This window comes from Podarcis vaucheri (genome assembly GCF_965113315.1).
Source record: "Podarcis vaucheri genome assembly, chromosome: 5".
Lineage (NCBI taxonomy): Eukaryota > Metazoa > Chordata > Lepidosauria > Squamata > Lacertidae > Podarcis > Podarcis vaucheri.
The window spans coordinates 99,201,684-99,221,511 of NC_138763.1; the positions used below are offsets into that span (position 1 = coordinate 99,201,684).

At 44.7% G+C, this 19,828-nt stretch overlaps 1 protein-coding gene across 2 annotated transcripts in view; it reads right to left on the reverse strand.

Moving 5' to 3' along the window:
• ARHGEF5 (Rho guanine nucleotide exchange factor 5) overlaps positions 1-18,884 on the reverse strand; it is a 69,346-nt gene extending 50,462 nt beyond the window's left edge. Inside the window, exon 1 of one of the 2 annotated variants that reach the window (XM_082223041.1) lies at positions 18,711-18,884. Coding sequence is in view for 1 of the 2 variants with exons in the window: in XM_082223040.1 (XP_082079166.1) it covers positions 79-135 (57 nt within the window). In the remaining variant the exon portion in view is untranslated. Of the gene's footprint in view, positions 1-78; positions 606-18,710 lie in introns of those variants that run through there. The other variant, XM_082223040.1, reaches the window with a different exon arrangement.
• Between the last annotated feature and the right edge of the window lie 944 nt (positions 18,885-19,828).

Here is a 19,828-nt window from a genome sequence, read left to right on the forward strand (position 1 = left end):
GTATGCAACTCACACCCTGTACAAAGCAATTAACTCAAAATCTGAGACCCCAGCCGAGTAATTCAAAATACATGTTACCTTCTTTGGCCGCCTCCAATAGCAATGCATCCTGTTCTTTGTTCCTTTGTATCCCATTTGCTCTAATCCAGTAATGCACACAAGCCACACACACACAATGAGGTCTATGAGGACTCCGGAGGACTTCCCCTTGCCCCTAAGCAAGGGTTTAGTGGCCAGGCCTGCATCAGCGAGACAGTCTTACTCCTCTGCTTGGCAGAGGAAGGAGGGCTTGGTAGTTGATGGAAGCACACGGGGTTTTGTACGCAAGGTATCCGTGAGTGTGGCTCCTGGGGATCCTTCAGGATAAACCAAGAGGGAGCCTGGGAAAGGGCTCGTAGCCAGCAGAATCTTCAGAAGCCACCGTTGCGGAGTTGTTCTCTCCCCCGTCTTCCTGCATCACATCCGAACAGGGAAATAAAGGAATCCAGCTCTGTTTGCTTACAGCTCCTTCTTGAGCCACTCCTTCATTGTGCCTGAGCGGAAGCCAGGACATTGGGCAACTCCGAAGGTCGAGTCTAAACACCAGCGAGCTATGAGTAAGTTGCATTAAAAGTATATGCCATTTCTATTCTTGGAGGGTTTTTTCCTCCTCCTATGACATCATCATCAGCATCAGGAAATTTCACCACACTGAGCTGCACTCCACGTTTGTGGCTGCAGCAGACGGTGGGGGAGGGGGGAGCACAGGAAAAAGAACAATCGGTTGGTAAATAGGAAACTTTCCACACTGAATAGGGAATGAGCAGAAAGTCACCCACTTCACATTTGAATATAATCTGTGTTTCTGATCAAAATACACAAACTGAAATGAACCTTTGAAAGTTGAACTTCTTCCAATTTTGCAGTGCAGCTCTCCAAAGTGTGGAAAAAGTATACACTGAGGGAAAGTCTGTACAAAAATATACACATTACTGCAAATAATGCACAATATTGCATTATATGCTGGGAAATTGCTTGCAAAAATGCACAAAAAGTGTGCGAATTTTCATGTGAACTTTTTTTTAAAAAAGGAACAAATAGCCAGCTGATGCAGAAATGGAAAAATGGGAAACTGAAATTGAGAGATTCGTCAGTTTCTGCTGCTGAAGCCAGCCATGAGCAGCCTGACATTGACTTGCAAGTCTTGTTCACCATCACTGCCTGTTGCATTGTGCAGAGGCGACACACACTGAAACTCCAGGCAGCCAACACCGAGGTCACCAAGATGCTTTGGAACACAAGCATCACTTAGGCCAGAGGTTGCAACCTTCTGGGGTCCAAGGCTTCCTTGACCAAGTACGTTCTATCTGTGGCACCCCTGTGGGGCTCAGAAGCCTGGTTATGTCACCCATTGCCTGCAGAGTTGGTAGCCTCTCACCCTTTTTCAAACACCCTCCCCTGGGGAGTGTTCCCTCAGCCTCCTCTCCTCTCCCCTCTTCTTGGGAGTCCTCTGGACGGGCAGCTGCTTCTGTCCCTGAGTCTCTGAGCTGCCCCTGCCCCAAAGAGAACATGGAGTGCAACCATTCGCCTGCAGAGCTTCTAGCCAGGGCTGCTGCAATAAACAGCTGTGCAAGCCTTTGAGAGGCAGAGACATGAGAGGGCATCAGAGGAGGGAGGGAAGGAAAGAGGGACAGAGGCCAGTGTTGCCCACGGGTGCCACGAGACACTGGTCGATAACCACTGACTTAAAGGTGGACAAACGCTGGCTCCCTTGGCCTATAGAGCGAGATGAGCACGCAACCCCAGAGTAAAGGTACCCCTACTAGGTCTAGTTGTGGACGACTCTGGGGTTGCGCGCTCATCTCGCTCTATAGGCCGAGGGAGCCAGCGTTTGTCCACAGACAGCTTCTGGGTCATGTGGCCAACATGACTAAGCCTCTTCTGGCGAAGCAGAGCAGCGCACAGAAACGCCGTTTACCTTCCGGCCGGAGCGGTACCTATTTATCTACTTGCACTTTGATGTGCTTTTGAACTGCTAGGTTGGCAGGAGCAACGGGAGCTCACCCTGTCACGGGGATTCGAACTGCCGACCTTCTGACCGGCAAGCCCTAGGCTCTGTGGTTTAGACCACACTGCCACCCATGTCCCTCAACCACTGACTTAGGGAGAAGCATTCAAGCAGTAATTATCTTCATGACAACCAATCAGTCTTCTTAGCAAAATGATGGTGCACTCTCCCTGCTCCACCAACGGGACCCCCTAGATCAGGGGTGATGAACCACCTGTCTAATGGGTGAGAACAGCCCTTCAAGAATCTCTAGCCAGCCTTGGCGACTCTCTCCAAGCCACACTCCCCTCTCCTCCAGCCATGCCCCTCTCTGGCCCTGCTCAAGTGCTTTTGCCTGTGCAGAATGCATCCTTGGGCTGTGGCAATGCTTTTTCCTTGGCTGAAAGGCGCGTGGCGGTGTGTGTGTTTGTATGTGTTTACATGCGTGCACACCTCTGTTGCATGGCTGGAATGCAGCCCATGGTACGAAGGCAAAATATGTTTCCCTTGCTCTGCCCACCTTTGCCTCTCGCCTCACCCACCAGCGGCATGCAGCGCATGATGGAATGCAGCCCTCTGGCTGAAACACCCCTGCCAGAGACCAGGGTGTTCTCTCCTCCCTCAGCATCCCTCAGCTGGGCTCTGGGCAGGCATGCTATGTCATGACAGCTGGAAGGATAGTGATTTATTAAATGTATTTGGCTGATCATCAAAAATAATCTAGGCGGCTTAGAAAGCAAAAACAAACACCATACGTACAAAACAAAACACAAAGTATAATGATTAAGGCAGTAAAAACCAAAGGCATAAAGCTTTCCTTCCAGTGGAGACGGAATAAAACCATGCACAACTCAGCATAAAACCACACAAAGAGTTATTTAAAACCACATTTTTGAAAGTGACAGTGCAGGGTTGATTTTAAAAATGCAAACTTGAAAGGCCTGAATAAATGAATAAGAAGATGAAGAATGTCTTAGGTAGCCCTCCCCCGGGGAGGATGTTCCTAGTGATGTTAAATTCCTGAGAATAATCTTTTGTATTATCCTCGAGAATTTAACATCACTAATTGTTCCAAAAGGAAGGTGCCACCACCGAGAAGTCCCTCATTTTCCTAGCTATCCACCTCACACTGCTTGTCAGAGGACTTCAGGGATGGGAAATGCATCTGGCCTGTATTTTAGTCCAAACCAACCTAATCTGCACATCCTTTCCCAGTAAGCACATTTGCCATCATATTTTATAACGCAGCTCTACAGCCAACCAATACGCATAAGAATGCATTGTTTTAGCGACCCCCCCCCCCCACCAATGCATATATTAGACACAATGGTGTATAAAATGTCAATATGAGGAGACAGGCACCAAAAAATGAATACAATTTTTGTGCAGACTTAAAAAAACAAAACAAATAAAGGTTTACAAATAGATTGGAAGTTTGCTGAACTTAAAGAGTGGAAAAATGAGAAATGTAGAGCAACAGTAAGTGACAGATTTGTCTCTCTTCAGTGGATATGGATCAGACTTTCCTGCAACTGACAGGTAATAGCCAGTAAATCACTTCTCCCTGGGACACAGCATTCTCCTGCAAGAAGCGTTACTTGTTGGGAGCATGCCAGATGCTCAGACGCGAGGCACAAACTGGCCTCCCATTTTGGGCAACCACCTCCTGTGTGGCAATGCATATGGCTGAGGGCTCCTAGGATTGGCTTTGTGGTATATCTTTCGGCATATCTCTCCCTATGTGCAGAGCAACTCATGTACAGTGGTACCTCGGGTTACATACGCTTCAGGTTACATACACTTCAGGTTACAAACTCCGCTAACCCAGAAATAGTACCTCGGGTTAAGAACTTTGCTTCAGGATGAGAACAGAAATCGTGCTCCGGCGGCGCAGCAGCAGCAGGAGGCCCCATTAGCTAAAGTTGTGCTTCAGGTTAAGAACAGTTTCAGGTTAAGTACGGACCTCCAGAACGAATTAAGTTCTTAACCCAAGGTACCACTGTATAGCTATGTGAATGCAGGAGAGAAAAGATAGCACACATTAAGAATGCGTGAACTTTCAAGCTTATCAATACTGTCAGAATTCGAGGTGGCATCCAGGGCTCTGGATTGGGAAAATGTTGTGCAAACTTCTATTTACCCATCTTTTTATATACAGTGGTACCTCAGGTTACATAATCTTCAGGTTACATACACTTCAGGTTACAAACTCTGCTAACTCAGAAATAGTACCTCAGGTTAAGAACTTTGCTTCAGGATGAGAACAGAAATCGTGCTCCAGCGGCGCAGCAGCAGCAGGAGGCCCCATTAGCTAAAGCGGTGCTTCAAGTTAAGAACAGTTTCAGGTTAATTATGGACCTCCAGAACGAATTAAGTACTTAACCCGAGGTACCACTGTACTAAAAAGTGCTCCAGTCAACACTTTGTAGCTACAGTGGTGCCTCGCAAGACGAAAAGAATCCGTTCTGTGATTCTCTTCGTCTAGCGGTTTTTTTGTCTTGCGAAGCAAGCCCATTGACGGATTAGCGCTATTAGCGCTATTAGCAGCTTTTAGCGGCTTATCTGCTGATCGGATCAGCTGATAAGCGGCTTAGCGGCTTAGCAAAAGGGGGAGAAAGGGGAAAAAACCAGCAGGAACTCACAAGACATTGTCGTCTTGCGAAGCAAGCCCATAAGAAATTTGTTTTGCGAAGTACCTCCAAAATGGAAAACTCTTTCGTCTAGCGAGTTTTCCGTTTTGCGAGGCATTCGTCTTGTGGGGCACCACTGTATGCTCATTTCAACAGGCGACAGTTAAGCTTCACACCTTTCCCCACTGCAATCAATGGGACTAATCAATGGGCTTAATTTATTATTTATTTATTTATTTATTTATTTATTTATTTATATCTGATTCCTGCCCGCCTTGCCGGGAGTCTGGTAAGGGTAAACCACCAGCAGGGGAAGCGCCGCCAATGTGGATCGATTTGAGCATCCCCTGGGTTCCCGCTGGGGTCGTGGCATGGAAGACACAAGATTTACCCACACTGGAAGAATGGCAGATGAAGGTGATGGAATACATGGAATTGGCAGAAATGACTGGCAGAATCCGAGATCAGGGAGAAGAGGCGGTGGAAGAAGACTGGAAGAAATTTAAAGACTACTTGCAGAAATACTGTAAAATTAATGAAGGTTAAAGGGATGTTGGATTGAAAATAAGCGGTATTGGTAAAAAGATTAATAAGAATATGTGAATACGGATTGATAATGGTTTAAAATATATAGTTATAATAGGTTAAGATATTGAGTAAAGATAAATGATAGAGGGTAAGGATTTGCTGAATTAACTATGTGAACTGGAATACAAAAAAAGGGGGGGTGAGGAGGTCAGGAAACAAGTAAATGAAATATAAGACATGAAAATATTGATTTCTTTTTAAATTTTTTCTTACTTTTTATGTGCTTTGTTTTTGTGTTTTTCTATCTCTTTTTCTTTTATTATTGTTATTCTTTTTTATTTTTAATCTTGTAACTTTTTATTGTCTGTAAAATTTCAATAAATATCTTATATATAAAAAAAATTACCTTGAGTTTGCACTTTGGTTTTGGGAAGTGGCATCTCCTTGGTGGATACGGGAACATACGACTGTTTATGTTTTTTAATCCAGGAAAATGTGATAATTCACCCAGATAGAGCATATGATCTAGAGCAGGGGTCTGCAACCTTTAAGACAAAAAGAGCCACTTGGACCCGTTTCCGAAGAAAAAACGACAACTGGGAGCCGCAAAACCATTGCGACATTTAAAACAAATATATCTCCGGAGCCACGATCTGACAGCGGGCGGGAAGGTGATGTTGGGACGGTGCGTGACTAACGCATGCACCGCCCCCATGCGACATCACAGCCAGTACAGTGCCCGCCACAGTGAGGAGTGTCGGGGCGCACAATGCGCCTCCTCCCCTCGCTAGTATCCGCCCCGGAGCCGCAGCAAAGATGTAAAAGAGCCACATGCGGCTCCGGAGCCGCAGGTTGCAGACCCCTGATCTAGAGCCTCCTGGATCAGGCCCACGGCCCATTTGGTGCAGCCTCTTGATCTCGCAGTGGCCATGCAGCTGCCTGTTGCAACAGGTATTTGGAGGCAATGCTGCCTCTCGCTGTGACGGTAGCTCTTCTCCTCTATGAATTTGTCTAATCCTCTTTTAAAGCCATTGATTGGTGGTGGCTTGGTGGAACGCTTTTACTTGAGTTTTACGGGCAACATATTGAATATATTTTGGAAATTGGTTTGTACATTTGTTCTCTATAGGTTTGACTGCCTTTCAAGATATGAATTGGCAGGAAGCTTCCCAAGGTAGGGGTGGTGATCTTTGTTGATATTTGGAAGCCTGCCGCCATTTTGATTCTAGATGGAAACATCACTCTTGTGTGACTTCACCCATTTTTGGACATGGGGTGGTGGTGGTCATTCAGTTGTTCTTGTTTTTATTTTGATTATATACCTTGTGGTTTAAATTCTGATTTTATCATGTGAACCTCCCTGAAACCTGTGGGCATGGGGCAGTATATACCGCCACCAAACTTGGCATGAAGCTTTCTGAGCTGGGGATGGGGGACTTCATTGACGTTGAGGTACTGGGAGCGATTTTGAATCCAGAAGGCAGATTGAAATGTGATTTTGTATTGACTTCACCTGATTTTTGGCACGACTGATCCCAGCTCACAAATGACACTATTGCAGGGGGTGGGGATGGGGCAGGGTGAAAGAAGAATGAGTCTCTAAAGGCTAAATAAAAAAAATTCCTTCCAGTAGCACCTTAAAGACCAACTAAGTTAGTTCTTGGTATGAGCTTTCGTGTGCATGCACACTTCTTCAGATACACTGAAACAGAAGTTGCCAGATCCTTCTATATAGTGTGAAGGTGGGGAGGGGTATTACTCAGAAGGGTGGTGGGAATGGGAGATTGGCAGATAGCTGAGATGAGCCTGTTGACGACTCTTAACGACTGCAATAGGTCTTACAGGAAAAGGCAAGGGGTGAGAAGGTGAAAAATGGCTTAGTCATGTATAATGAGATAAGAATCCAATGTCTTTGTTCAGACCAGGTCTCTCCAGTCTCTAAAGGCTGTCCATTATGCTCACAGTAGAGTCAAGGTTTTAACCACTGAGCTTTGAACCATCCTTAGCCACATTTGCAAAAAGCACCCTACCATATTCCATACCTATAAAACCACCTTTTCCTTGTCTGCGTATGTGTGCATGTGCTTGAGATCATGGGAAGCAGGTAGGTACTGCCTGCCTGGCTGAAAAGAGATGCCTATCACTGGGCATTGATACTTGACTGGAGATGAAAGCGTCTCTGCAAAGTAGCTGAACCTCATCAGGCAATATGGGGAAGTTATCAGCCTAAACATCACTCTACTCTTAGTGCTGACCGTGCATGACATGGAGTATGTGCTCAGTGGGAATCTTTTGCAATCGTGGGAAAAGCAAAATGATGTTTAATGTTGCTTAATAGGTTCTGAGGCGCGGGTGGCGCTGAGGGTTAAACCACGGAGCCTAGGACTTGCCGATCAGAAGGTTAGCGGTTCGAATCCCTGCAACGGGGTGAGCTCCCATTGCTCGGTCCCTGCTCCTGCCAACCTAGCAGTTTGAAAGCACCTCAAAGTGCAAGTAGATAAATAGGTACCGCTCCGGCAGGAAGGTAAACGGCGTTTCCGTGTGCTGCTTTGGTTCGCCAGAAGCGGCTTAGTCATGCTGGCCACATGACCCAGAAGCTGTACGCCGGCTCCCTCAGCCAATAAAGCGAGATGAACGCCGCAACCCCAGAGTCGGCCACGACTGGACCTAATGGTCAGGGGGTCCCTTTACCTTTAATAGGTTCAGGCAACAAGTGGAGAAGAGACTTCAGCAATATGTAATGGTGGGAGGACAAGTAGAAAGAGCGGGCTCAGGCAATGAAGCCTTGTGTGAGGGGGGAGACACAACAGACGTATGTTAAGAGTCCCCTTTATTTTATCATTTGGCTGGGGGAGGTATGAAAATGTCAGCTCATTTACCACTTTACTAATGGGGAGAGGGACATCTGCTGTTCGTGCGAAGTTGCAAGAATGTGCTCATATAAAATGAAATGCAGTGTAATTGCTAAGATTTAATTACTGCCTTATTCCTTTGCAACTCTGCAAGTGTACGCAGTGGTTTCATTTTTAGCAACCACCAGTGTCGTGTTTCTATAGCTGAGGTTCTTACACCATGCCTGTTGATTAAGTCAAGACCTCATAAATTTTGATTGGCCTTTGTAAACAAGTTGGACAGCTCTTGGTGGTAGGCTAAGATTGTCTAAAGGGAAAAAAAGTAGGCCTACGGTTTATTCAGACACTGAAGCAAGTCTATTTCACTTGTGTTCACTTAGCCACAAAAGTTAGGCGCATGATTTTAAGAGCATGTGCCTTTCCAGACACAACTACTGACTATTGCTAACTCAAGAAGAGGTTTCCAGCTTAGAATTGTTTGTCCCTCCAATGCAAGATGTAAAACTTTATAAACAATGCTTGTGAGAGACTTGCATTGTTAACATTTTAAAATTCATGCGTCCATCTGAGCACACAGCAGAACTGTGTGTGTCCTGCACGGCTATAAAGTGCTCAGAGGTATTTTGTCCTAGTAAGTGTTATTTATATTTTGTTAAGTAAAAAGGAAAATAATAAATAAAACAAAAATGCACCAAGATTACTCAGGTTCTGCGCTAAGAAAAGATGGAGTTTGCATCTTGTATCAATTATACAGATACCTGCATATTTCCACCTTATTTTGCATAACGTATGAAATTGTATTTGCTAGTCAAAAGTAGGAGTGTGTTTTTGGCCTCTCCCCTCATTTGTTACTTCCCTGCTCTCCAGAAGTTCCCTAAGTCTGAAGTATTTTGAGGGCATCTCTCCCTTCAAACTACTGAAACATTATTCAGCTATTAAGTTGTCCCAAAACAGTATTCAGCAGAATGACTTAGGATGGACTTTTAAGTAATGATCAATGAGATGCTTATCCCATTCAAGCTGAAATATTCAGATTTTTGGGTATATAGTTATCATCTGCTTACTGTTTTGCTTATTGGCTAGATTTTATTCATTTGCATCAGGTTACTTTTTTATCTATTTGCCTTTTAAAAATTCAGCCATGTTTACTCAAAAAGATAATTACTCCAGACTGAGTCTATATTAGCAAGAGGCCTTCAGGATTGCAGGTCCATGGATATGTTTTATTCTCATTTCATTATTAGATACAGCTTTAATGTTCCATGACATAAGATATTCAAAAACTTTTGCCACAACAAAATTGTGTAACCACTGTTCATATTTGCCATCCTGTGGCAACTATGGACAATTTCAAGTCCCTTGAGGAGAAGGGAGGCAAAAGCCCAGAGCTAGGACTGTGGAAGGAGTGCAGAGAGAATGCCATGGTGCACCTGTAGCAGCTCAACCGAACACCTTCATCTGCCTCAGCAGCAACAGAACATGTCTTTCTCACAGGTATAGGCAAACTTGGCCCTACAGATGTTTTGGGACTACAACTCCCATCATCCTTAGCTAACAGGACCAGTGGTCAGGGGGATGATGGGAGTTGTAGTCCCAAAACATCTGTAGGGCCAAGTTTGCCTATGCCTGCTCTTCCATATCGGACGCTACAGCCATAGCAGGTGCTGTAACTCTCCAACAGCTTGCCTTCACCTCTGAAGAGGCACTCTCCCACTGCCCACACTGGGCTTTCGATACATTAGTTGCACACATCTCTCTCTTCACACACATATCCTGACAGGCAAACTGGTGTATCTTCCATAGAGAGGAGTACCAGAGCAGAGGAGGAAAGGGTGGGTGGCACTCTCAGCAAATGGCACACCTGCCAGCTGCTGGGTCCACCTTCTCAAGCGAGGTAGGCATCCTGGGAGGGAAGAATCTCTTAAAGGCACCCAGAAAGGAAGATGCAAGAGAGACAGAGAGAGGCAGGTGTATAACAAGAAATAAAGTAGAGAGGCTGCTGCTTAGAAGGGTACCCTTGGAACTGTGATTAGTGAGGAATCTGGAGAGGCTCTATGGAGAGGTGGCAGCAATCTTCCATAATATGAAAAAATATAACGTCAGTTGCAAATGCAGGTATCTAATATTAAGGAAATATTCAGAGAAAATTCAGTTGATATTTTACACTGGAATCTGCAAGTGAGAATTCTGACAGCAAACCCCTCTCAACTCTAGCTAGTAGAAACCCTTAGCTCTCCCTGCCTCCACTGGAAAATTAGAGAAGGTGGTTCTATATTTATAATGTAATTCTCTTCTACAGGACCTAGTGGTCCTGGTGGTCTTCTACAAGACCACCAGTGCAACCGCAAAAAGGTGCTAACTCATGAATTACGATTTTGCAATGCTACTGACAAGTGGAGGAGGAGACCACATCCAGAAAGCGCATGACTTCTTCATTTGGCCACAATATTTTATACATCTGAATATGCACCTCTACAACCTTGTGAGTGCCAGCCATAGGGATGAGTCCTCCAGAACTGTCCCCAAGTTCTATGCACTATGACATTGTATAGCGTGACCTTACATGGTTGAATCGGAAGAGATTAATCTGTCTGTCTAAAGAACATTCGGGTGCATGTATGACTACACCCTTATTCCATGTACTTACCCCAGGTTGTTAGACTAGTTTTAAACTGGCTTTGCTGGTTGGAATCACCCCTTTATTAACTATTTTAAGCATCACATTTTTACTGAGAAATGTCCTACTTACAACTTCATTTGTTCCATTTTTATTTTATTTTTTAAACTCGCTTTTCCGGGAATCTTCTCTCACAAGGTGGTTCACTACATCATCATATAAAAATAATATACCAATTGTTTAATACAATCTCATTAACATTATAAAATAGTTAGCCAACCTTAAAATAACAGGAGGTTCATATGGGTGCAAGTGATCCTTCAAATAACCCAGTCCCAAATTGTTTAAAGCATAAAACCAAGACCTTAAACTGGGCCAGAATTAAACAGGCAGCCACGCACAGACTGGGTGAAATATAATCCAAATGTCTAGTTTCTACAAGCATTACAGTGGCCACATTCTGCACCAATTGAAGTTCCCAAATCATTTAAAAGGGGAGTCCCATGATTAACCCATTGCAGTAATGTAGCCTGGGTGAATCACTGAGGTAAGATCTGCCTTCTCAAAATAAGGCTGCAGCTAGCAAAACAACTAGGGTTGATAAAAGTGCTTCTGGCCTTTGATACCACCTGACATCTCAAAGATAATGCGGAGATCTCCCAAACCCCGTCCTTGGCTCTTTAGGGGCCGGCAACCACATCCAGATCGGCAGATTTCCTGGTCTACAGTACATACATCTTGCCTAGATTAAGATTTCCACCATGGTGAAAAAGAGAGGTAGATAGTTATCTGCATATTTATTATCAGGAGGTCATACCTTCTGGTGACTTTGCCCTCTGGTTTCATGTAGGTGTTGAAATGTTTGGAGGGTCAGTTGAGCCTTGAGGCACTCCAAAGGCCAGTAGCCAAGAAAGGAAAGAAAGGTTCTTGAGAACCTTCATCCACACTGAATTAGATCTACTGCAGTGCGGTGCCCTCAAGCCTCATCCCAGAGAGATATTCTGGAAGGAGAACACAATGGTACTGGAAACCATTGAGAAGTCAAGGAGAACATTCCTTCCATCCATTCCCCGGTTTAAATCATCTGCCAAGGCAGTTTCTGTCTCAAAGCCATGATGGAAGCCAGATTCAAAGTTAACTCAAGAGTTAATAAAACACCACCCACTCCAGCGCCTTCCTTAATAATGGCAAATTACAGACTGAGTGATAGTTTCTCAAAGACATATATTTACATAAATGAACACGTAAAATTTAGGTCAGGTTAGTTTTTCCCAGGCAGATGACAGCCTTAAGTAGAATGGCAAGATAGAGCTGAGGCTGAGGCTATGACAGGCTTCCTCAACCTCAGCCCTCCAGATCTTTTGAGACTACATTTCCCATTGGTCCTGTTAGCTAGGGATCATGGGAATTGTAGGCCAAAAACATCTGGAGGGCCGAGGTTGAGGAAGCCTAGGCTATGGCAATCGACTCAGGCAAGCATTGAACATGGCCTCAAGAGCCTTTGAGGGTCATACTTGCTGAACCGAATGTTTTGGACTCGGGTTATAATATAATTATAATAACAAAACAATAACAATTTATTATTTATATCCCGTCCAAGCGGCTGGGTTGTGTTTTGAATGGTAATTATATTTAATTTTTAAACTTTCAAGTATTGGAGGTTGGCTCTGTTGTCATGAAAAACACTAGCAACTAATGAGAAACATCCATATCCAGCTTTTTGCCATGGAGACAAACCGAAAGCTGCACAGCGGAGTTCTTCAAACCATGCACCAGAGGTGAAAACATTACATTTTCTCTGAACCCAGTGAGGGCGCTTCCCAGCTATACCCACTGCTCTACCAGTCTGCCTTCACCTTTGGGCAATGTAGTAAGGGCTATTCATTAGCAACCATGGGTTCCCCCTAACAATCTATTTATTGAGCACTCATTCTGATTTGTTTGTGATGAGGTTATACAAACTATGAGCATTCATCCTGTATTAATCGTAATTTGCTTGCAAGGTATTTATATGTCTTCCTATTAATCATTCCTTTATCCCACACTTTTCAGTGCATTTCCTGATCACTTTCCAAACTTCGAAAAGTCAGGTTCTTTTTTTAAAGTGGGCGTTGTACTTGGATGACAGAGCCCTTTAGTCACAACTTACAGTATGTGTTTAACTCCCTCCCGCAAAATAGTGACAATCTGGAGACACCCTGCTTCATTCCTATCCTGTTCATGCATTCAGAGGCTCCTAAAGGATTTTTTAAAAAAGAAAATGAAGCAGTATTTCTCTGCGAAGATAAATATCTACCAGGATTCATTCCTTGCTCTAATTTTCCTAAGTAGCGAATGGAAGCAAAGTGAAGTACAGTTTTTCTACTTGGAAAGAAGAGTCTCCAACTTCGATAGGACTTACTCTCAAATTAAGAGTGCAGAGGACTGAAGTCACTGAGGACTTCAGCTCTCTGTTAAAATAGACTAGCCAAGAAATCAGGGGCAACCTATGGGTAACACAATTTTCAGTGAAATGCAAAAATATTCAGTTTTGTTGCAAAGTTAAAAATACACTCCTTTTGCAGTTTAAGTCTTTATATTAGCTGTATTCTTGCTTATATACCTCAATTTATCCACAGCAATATCTTCAACCCAAGACAGGCATCCTTTTTGGAGCAAAGGGATTCATGTCTTGTGTACGATTGTCTGGTAAGTTTGGCTCATTCAGTTTGGAGGACAAGAGCCACCGACTAAAGAGTTACTACTCCAAACATTGCAGTTTAGGCTTACACCTAGGATGTTGTACATGAACACTTAAAATGTAATGTGTGAATGAGACAAATGGATTGGCCGCAGCTTCAGATCTTTCACCCCAGCGGCACGTGAATTAGAAATGTGCGTTGGGGTTAGAAAGACTGCAGTATTGGTTGTGAAGCCAACCAAAAGTGATAGGAGCATTAAGCAGCCTGTTTATTCAGAGAAACCTTCCTGGAATACAAAAGAGAATTTGCAAGTTGCAAAACATCACTGGAGAGGGGCATGGGTTGCCAACCTTCCTAGACCAGCAGGTGCATTTTGATTTTTGACACAACATGTATTTTGTGTTTTTCTCTTGTATTTTTATGCTGTGAACTGCCCTGAGATCTTCGAATGAAGAACGGTTATACAAATTTAACAACAACAACAACAACAACAACGCTGTAGTAGCTCTCACAAGGCCTGTGTAACGAGAGAGAAAGAGATAGAAAATACATTGGAGATTTCATATGATGGAAAAGAACTGCAGTCTAGCCTTTTCCCTGATATGCTAGGGAGGTTGGGGGGAAATGAGGGGTTGATATGGAGGAACACTCAATCATACAATATCCCAGTTGCAGCATGAAGTAATTAGTATAGAAGTAGTTCTATACCGTGGTGCCCCGCAAGACGAATGCCTCGCAAGACGGAAAACTTGTTAGACGAAAGAGTTTTCCATTTTGGAGGTGCTTCTCAAAATGAATTTCCTATGGGCTTGCTTCGCAAGACGACAATGTCTTGCGAGTTCCTGCTGGTTTTTTCCCTTCCCCCCTTTTTTCTAAGCTGCTAAGCCGCTTATCAGCTGATCCAATCAGCAGATAAGCCGCTAAAAGCCGCTAATAGCGCTAATAGCACTAATCCGCTAATCCTTCAATGGGCTTGCTTCACAAGACGAAAAAACAGCTAGACGAAGAGAATCAAGAGAACGGATTCCTTTCGACTTGCGAGGCACCACTGTACTCTTGGTGCAGGTCAAGTTTCAGACCTTAAATGCATGAAAAGCAGCTCTGAGGACCAAAGTAGATGCTAGGCTAAAAACCTGGCTTGTGCAACTTGTGACGCACCAAGCCCACTGCAAGGCATTAGGAATCGATGAGTTCAGAAATCTCCCGGGACAGTACTGTATTTAAAAAGGTCAGTGTCAAATAGCCAGCAAGCCACAGCACACTGCTAATGAACCGCATTCAGGCTGTCCAGTCACAGATTGTGCAGATCTGCACGGAACAAAAATGGCAGCCCTACGCTTGGCTCCCTCTCTCCATCCACAACCAAGCTGGGTGGGGCTGATGAGGAGCAGGAGTTCAAAACATCTGATGGGTCCCAAGTTGGGGGAGGATGATCTAGGACAGTGTAATTCAACTCTGGGTCTCCACATGCTGTTGGACTACAACTCTTGTTCATTGCCTCAACTGGCTGGGCATTGTGGGAGTTGCATTCCAATCTCTGGGAACCCAAAGTTGAAGAAGACCGACATGGGATAACCTGATGCCACATGTTCTGCAAAGCGTGTTCTCCTTCATAGAGAGCACGTGTTGTGGTGGGGTCTGACAGGCCACCCCTCTGTTGCTGGGCGGGATAGTTTGGATGACCATCCGCAGTGATTGGGTGGTTGGGTTACTGGGGAAATCTTGGTGTTGCCATTTAGGGGGACGGACCAAAGGTTATATAATTAGGTCATGCAGCACTGACTGGGCTCTTTTGCTGCGTGCATCGGATCACACGCCCACCCTCCCTAATTTAGGGCTATTGAGTTGACCTTGCTATGCCTGTCATGGGGTTGCCTGCTTTTGCGGCAGGGGCCTGGTAGGAATTTTGTCCATTTGGCTGATTGGCTGGTGCCATTTGGTTTTTGCCTACTGCGTAGCAAATCATCACAACTTGTAAGGTTGCGGTTAGGCATTGGTTTAAAAACTGGTTGGTGGAGGGGTAAGGATTGGCGGTGCCTGCCCCTTCAATGCTGCTGCGGAAAGGGAATTCCATTAAAGGAATCCAGGGGCTTTCCATTCTTTCGTCCATACCCCTGCAGGGGGCTTAGGGCCGTGCAAGCCCCAGGGAGCATGAGTGGGGGTCAGTGGCGTAGCGTGGGTTTTCAGCACCCGGGGCAAGGCAAGTAATTTGCGCCCCCTATCCCGTGGATTTGCGCCCACTAACCCGTGGATTTGCGCCCCCTAACCCCCAGATGTTGCGCCCGGTGTGGCCAGCCCCCCCCCCTGCACCTCCCCACGCTACGCCACTGGTGGTGGTGAGGGTCTGGTGCCTGGCTCCATGCTCTCCCCAATATTGTTTTCCCTTACTGTCTTTCGCTGGAATCCGGAAGTCAGTTCTGTCCTGGGGCGGGGACAGATCTCGGAACCAATGCCTAAGCAACCACTCACATTATGTATTTTAATACAGCCAAATTTATGCCAAAAACAAACATTCTGTGTGAATTGTGATTTATTTAGGGGTGGCTTGGGGGACCTTGATACGCAACTAGCTGCAGTCATTGATATAGAGCCAAGATGGGGGAACGCAGAATATCGTATTAGGACATTTGTACTAGACATGATGGAGGGGAAATTCTTTCCTGTTGCACTAAATATGGAATGAAGCACAGCTATGAACTGAACCTGAATACGAGCAGAAATGCATTTTATTATGGGGGACATAGGAATGAAAGAAATGGTAGGATTTATTGCCAAGGCCTGTGGCAAATATAAGTAAATTTACTCAGGCTGGTACTACGCATTCCAGGGCCAGTCCACGTTTCCTGTAAACATAGACCTGCATCAAGGTGTCCCCTCTGCCCTCTCAGAACATTGGGTGCTATTCTGCCCCCAGCAGCTAATGACACCGTGTAGGAAAGGAGAAATGTAGGACACTGTGATGCTTAAACAGAGGAGGTGCTACAACATGTTACAGAGAATGACGTAATTTGCTAAATACACATCAGTCAATTAACACATTTTGCCATGTAAGATAACATGACAAAATTGGATCAGTAATGCATGGTAACAAAAATAAAACATTTTAAATTGAAGAATGCCTTACATAATTTGAGAAACAACTGGTGCAAACATCTGCAACTTTTTGGTTATCTCAGTGTTTTTAGTTCCCACCAAGGCCATTACTGAAGGATGAACCATGCTATCTATAACTGGGTTACCCATTTAGTTTTGACAAAGGGCCAACCAATAAATTATGTCCAGTCAACTGAGTCCCAAAGCATCATATCCCATCTACGTATGATGGATGGAGGACGCTTTATGCTGTGGTAGACAACTGGACTTAAGTTTGCCATTTCTTTTCTTTTTAGCAGGAGAGATGTTCACTGAAGGTGACTAGATTGGGTCTCCCTCTAACAGATACAGGCCTCGGTCCTGTATACCTGAAGGAGCATCTCCACCTCCATCGTTCAGCCCAGACACTGAGATCCAGCACCAAGGGCCTTCTGGCGGTTCCCTCATTGCGAGAAGTGAGGTTACAGGGAACCAGGCAGAGGGCCTTCTTGGTAGTGGCGCCCGCCCTGTGGAATGCCCTCCCTTCATATGTGAAGGAAATAAGCAGCTATCTTCTTTTTACAAGACATCTGAAGGCAGCCCTGTTTAGGGAAGTTTTTAATATTTAATGCTGTATTGTTTTTAACACTTGATTGGAAGCCGCCCAGAGTGGCTCGAGAAACTCAGTCAGATGGGCGGGGTATAAATAATAAATTATTATTATTATTATTAGATCACATGTAGGACCTGTACATGCACAATACTGTCTTCTTAATGTCAAGCACTGCGCATGCAGCAGTTCACTACTGTGTGTGTATCCAGTTCAGGTGGAACCCATATATATATATATATATATATATATATATATATATATATATATATATATATACGTTTTCTAAAATTCACAAAATGACAGGCACAAAGGGATGCCTTGTATCACTCATCAGCCATGATGGCATGAATTCTACAGGGGAAGTGAATGAAAAGTTCATATTTAGTGCTAAAAATAATATACACTGGCTGCAATTAATCACTGGTTTTGTGCGTTGGTTACAGCTACTGGCCATAGATCGGAGAAAAACGTATCTGCCTGCATCACCAGATGCATTTTTCAATTTAAGAGAACCTGGATGAACTTCGAAATACAGATGCGCAATGCCTGCACACTCAATTCTCTCTTGCTGGATCAAGCTAAATTTCTGGAATGGCCCTCCAACACCTTGGTGCAATTCAGCTGCCGAACATCCTGGGTTTCCCCCAAAGCTATTCTTTCTGAATGGCCCCTTCAGATGTCACCTATCAAATGCTTGCATCTCTCTACTTCAACAGCCAACAAAGGTCAAGCACACGGATCTCTCTCTTCCACGGTGGCTTGGGGATCCATTCTTTGAAACCAGAATACCTTAGAAACCATAAACTGCACTTTATGTTTATCTCGCGGTGGTTGTGAGTATATGGGGTGGGACGAACCCCTTGCCTCTTTGTCACTGCAGTAATCACCTTTGCATACCATAAAAGTCATAAGATGTTCACAAATGAAACAAGGGAAGAAGTCCAGAGTTCAGGCAGTCCATTTGACCTGAAGCTGTTGTCCTCAGCAGCCCCTTCAGTTGGGGCCAGAATCTGCTGCCCAGTGGGAAGAAATCCACTTTGATGTGGGGATCAGGCAGGCCTCAACTTCAGGTCCTGTCTACGGACAAGAGGCTGACAAGAGATCTACTTAGCAACTACCGGACACAAACTTTTCAAACACTGCATTAGTCCCAGGAAACTTGTTTATCATTAGATCCGACTCCTTTCTTGTTAAAAATCTTTACTAGCAAGAGGCTGAGCTCAAGCTGCGTAGCTACTACACGGAAAGACAAAGGTTGTGACTTATTCCCGACTGCCAGTTTTCTTCAAGGTAGATGAGACGAAGACCCACGCGATGCCCCCTGGCAGAGGGGAACGCTAAGAAACAGATCCAGCACGCCCATAAGACCTTTACAGGATATATCCACAACAACAAAGATCAAACCCAAGTCCAGAGTTATTAGTCACTCGATAGCATGATTAAAAAAAAGGAATGAACTTCACTCTACATTTTAAAATGGTGGGTCCTTTTCTTCTCCCGAAATTGCCTGTCAGACCCCATTACAGTCTTGATTAAATGTGACACAGCTCAGCTGGAATTCCTGTACAAGGCCCCACGGGAGCCTCTCTCCCTCTTTCTCTTTCTCTCCTATTCTTCTCCCAGGAATGTTGCAACAGAGCAGACTTTCCCTCCTTGTATCGTAACTTAGAGACAAGATCAAATTCCCTTACCTGACTGGTGTCACATCTTGAACTTTAAAAGGGTCTTTTCCCGTAGATCTGGTGTGGATCCTCGCTGCTGCTCCTGGGGCCAGGCTAAAGTTTTTTCCCCTGGTTTCCCTGAGGCTGGAGGTATTTTTGTCTGTGTCTAACTTGTTCAGGTGAGTACAAATGAGCACACCTTCCTGAGCTGGGAAAGACAGGAAGTTAGGAGAGCCACAAGCTGATTGGTCTGCTTCAGAGTACAGAGTCTAGTGAGGAAACAGAGACTCCTAAGCCAGGTGGGGAAAGGAGGGAGGGAAACAGAGCACAAAGGAAAGCAGCGGAGGCAAGTCAGAGATCACTGACTTCTATCTCTCAGTTGAGTGGAAACTGAAACACACCAATACTTTGCAGGGAGGAGTCCGTGAGATGCCTCTTTGTAAGAGATTTCCGGATTGTTATTATTGATCAGTATAGTGCCATCGATGTACATAGCACTTGCCAAAGAAGCATCAAGCAAAAATGAAGCATGCTGCTTCTCCCTAAATAGGAACATTGAAGGAGAGATACTCATAGATGTCTGTTTAGTACAGGCATGGCCAAACTTGGCCCTCCAGATGTTTTGGGACTACAACTTCCATCATCCCTAGCTAACAGGGCCAGTGGTCAGGGATGATGGGAATTGTAGTCCCAAAACAGTTAGAGGGCCGAGTTTGGCCATGCCTGGTTTACAAAGCCTGCCTCTCTCTCTCTCTCTCTCTCTCTCTCTCTCTCTCTCTCTCCCTCTCTCTCTCTCTCTCTCTCACACACACACACACACAGTTACACACACATGTACTTTCACTGGGTTTGATTTTAAAAATATTGGTGCCTGGACAGGAAAATCCAAACAGCAGTCTCACCTTCCCATCAATCTACTGGGAAGTTTACATGAAAATGTCCCACTAAAATAATCAGGATCTGCTTGGGAGTGCTCTTTTAATTCATCTCAATTGGCTTGGGTTTGCATAACTTCTCATGCATTATGCCTGGTCCTTATAGAGAATTAAAACAGGAAGGGGGTGCCTTCCTGTCCCTGCCACCCCATAGTAAGGAACAAGTTAGGGTGGCATGAAACTTTCCTCCCTTGTTCTACTTAGTGAAGGAGT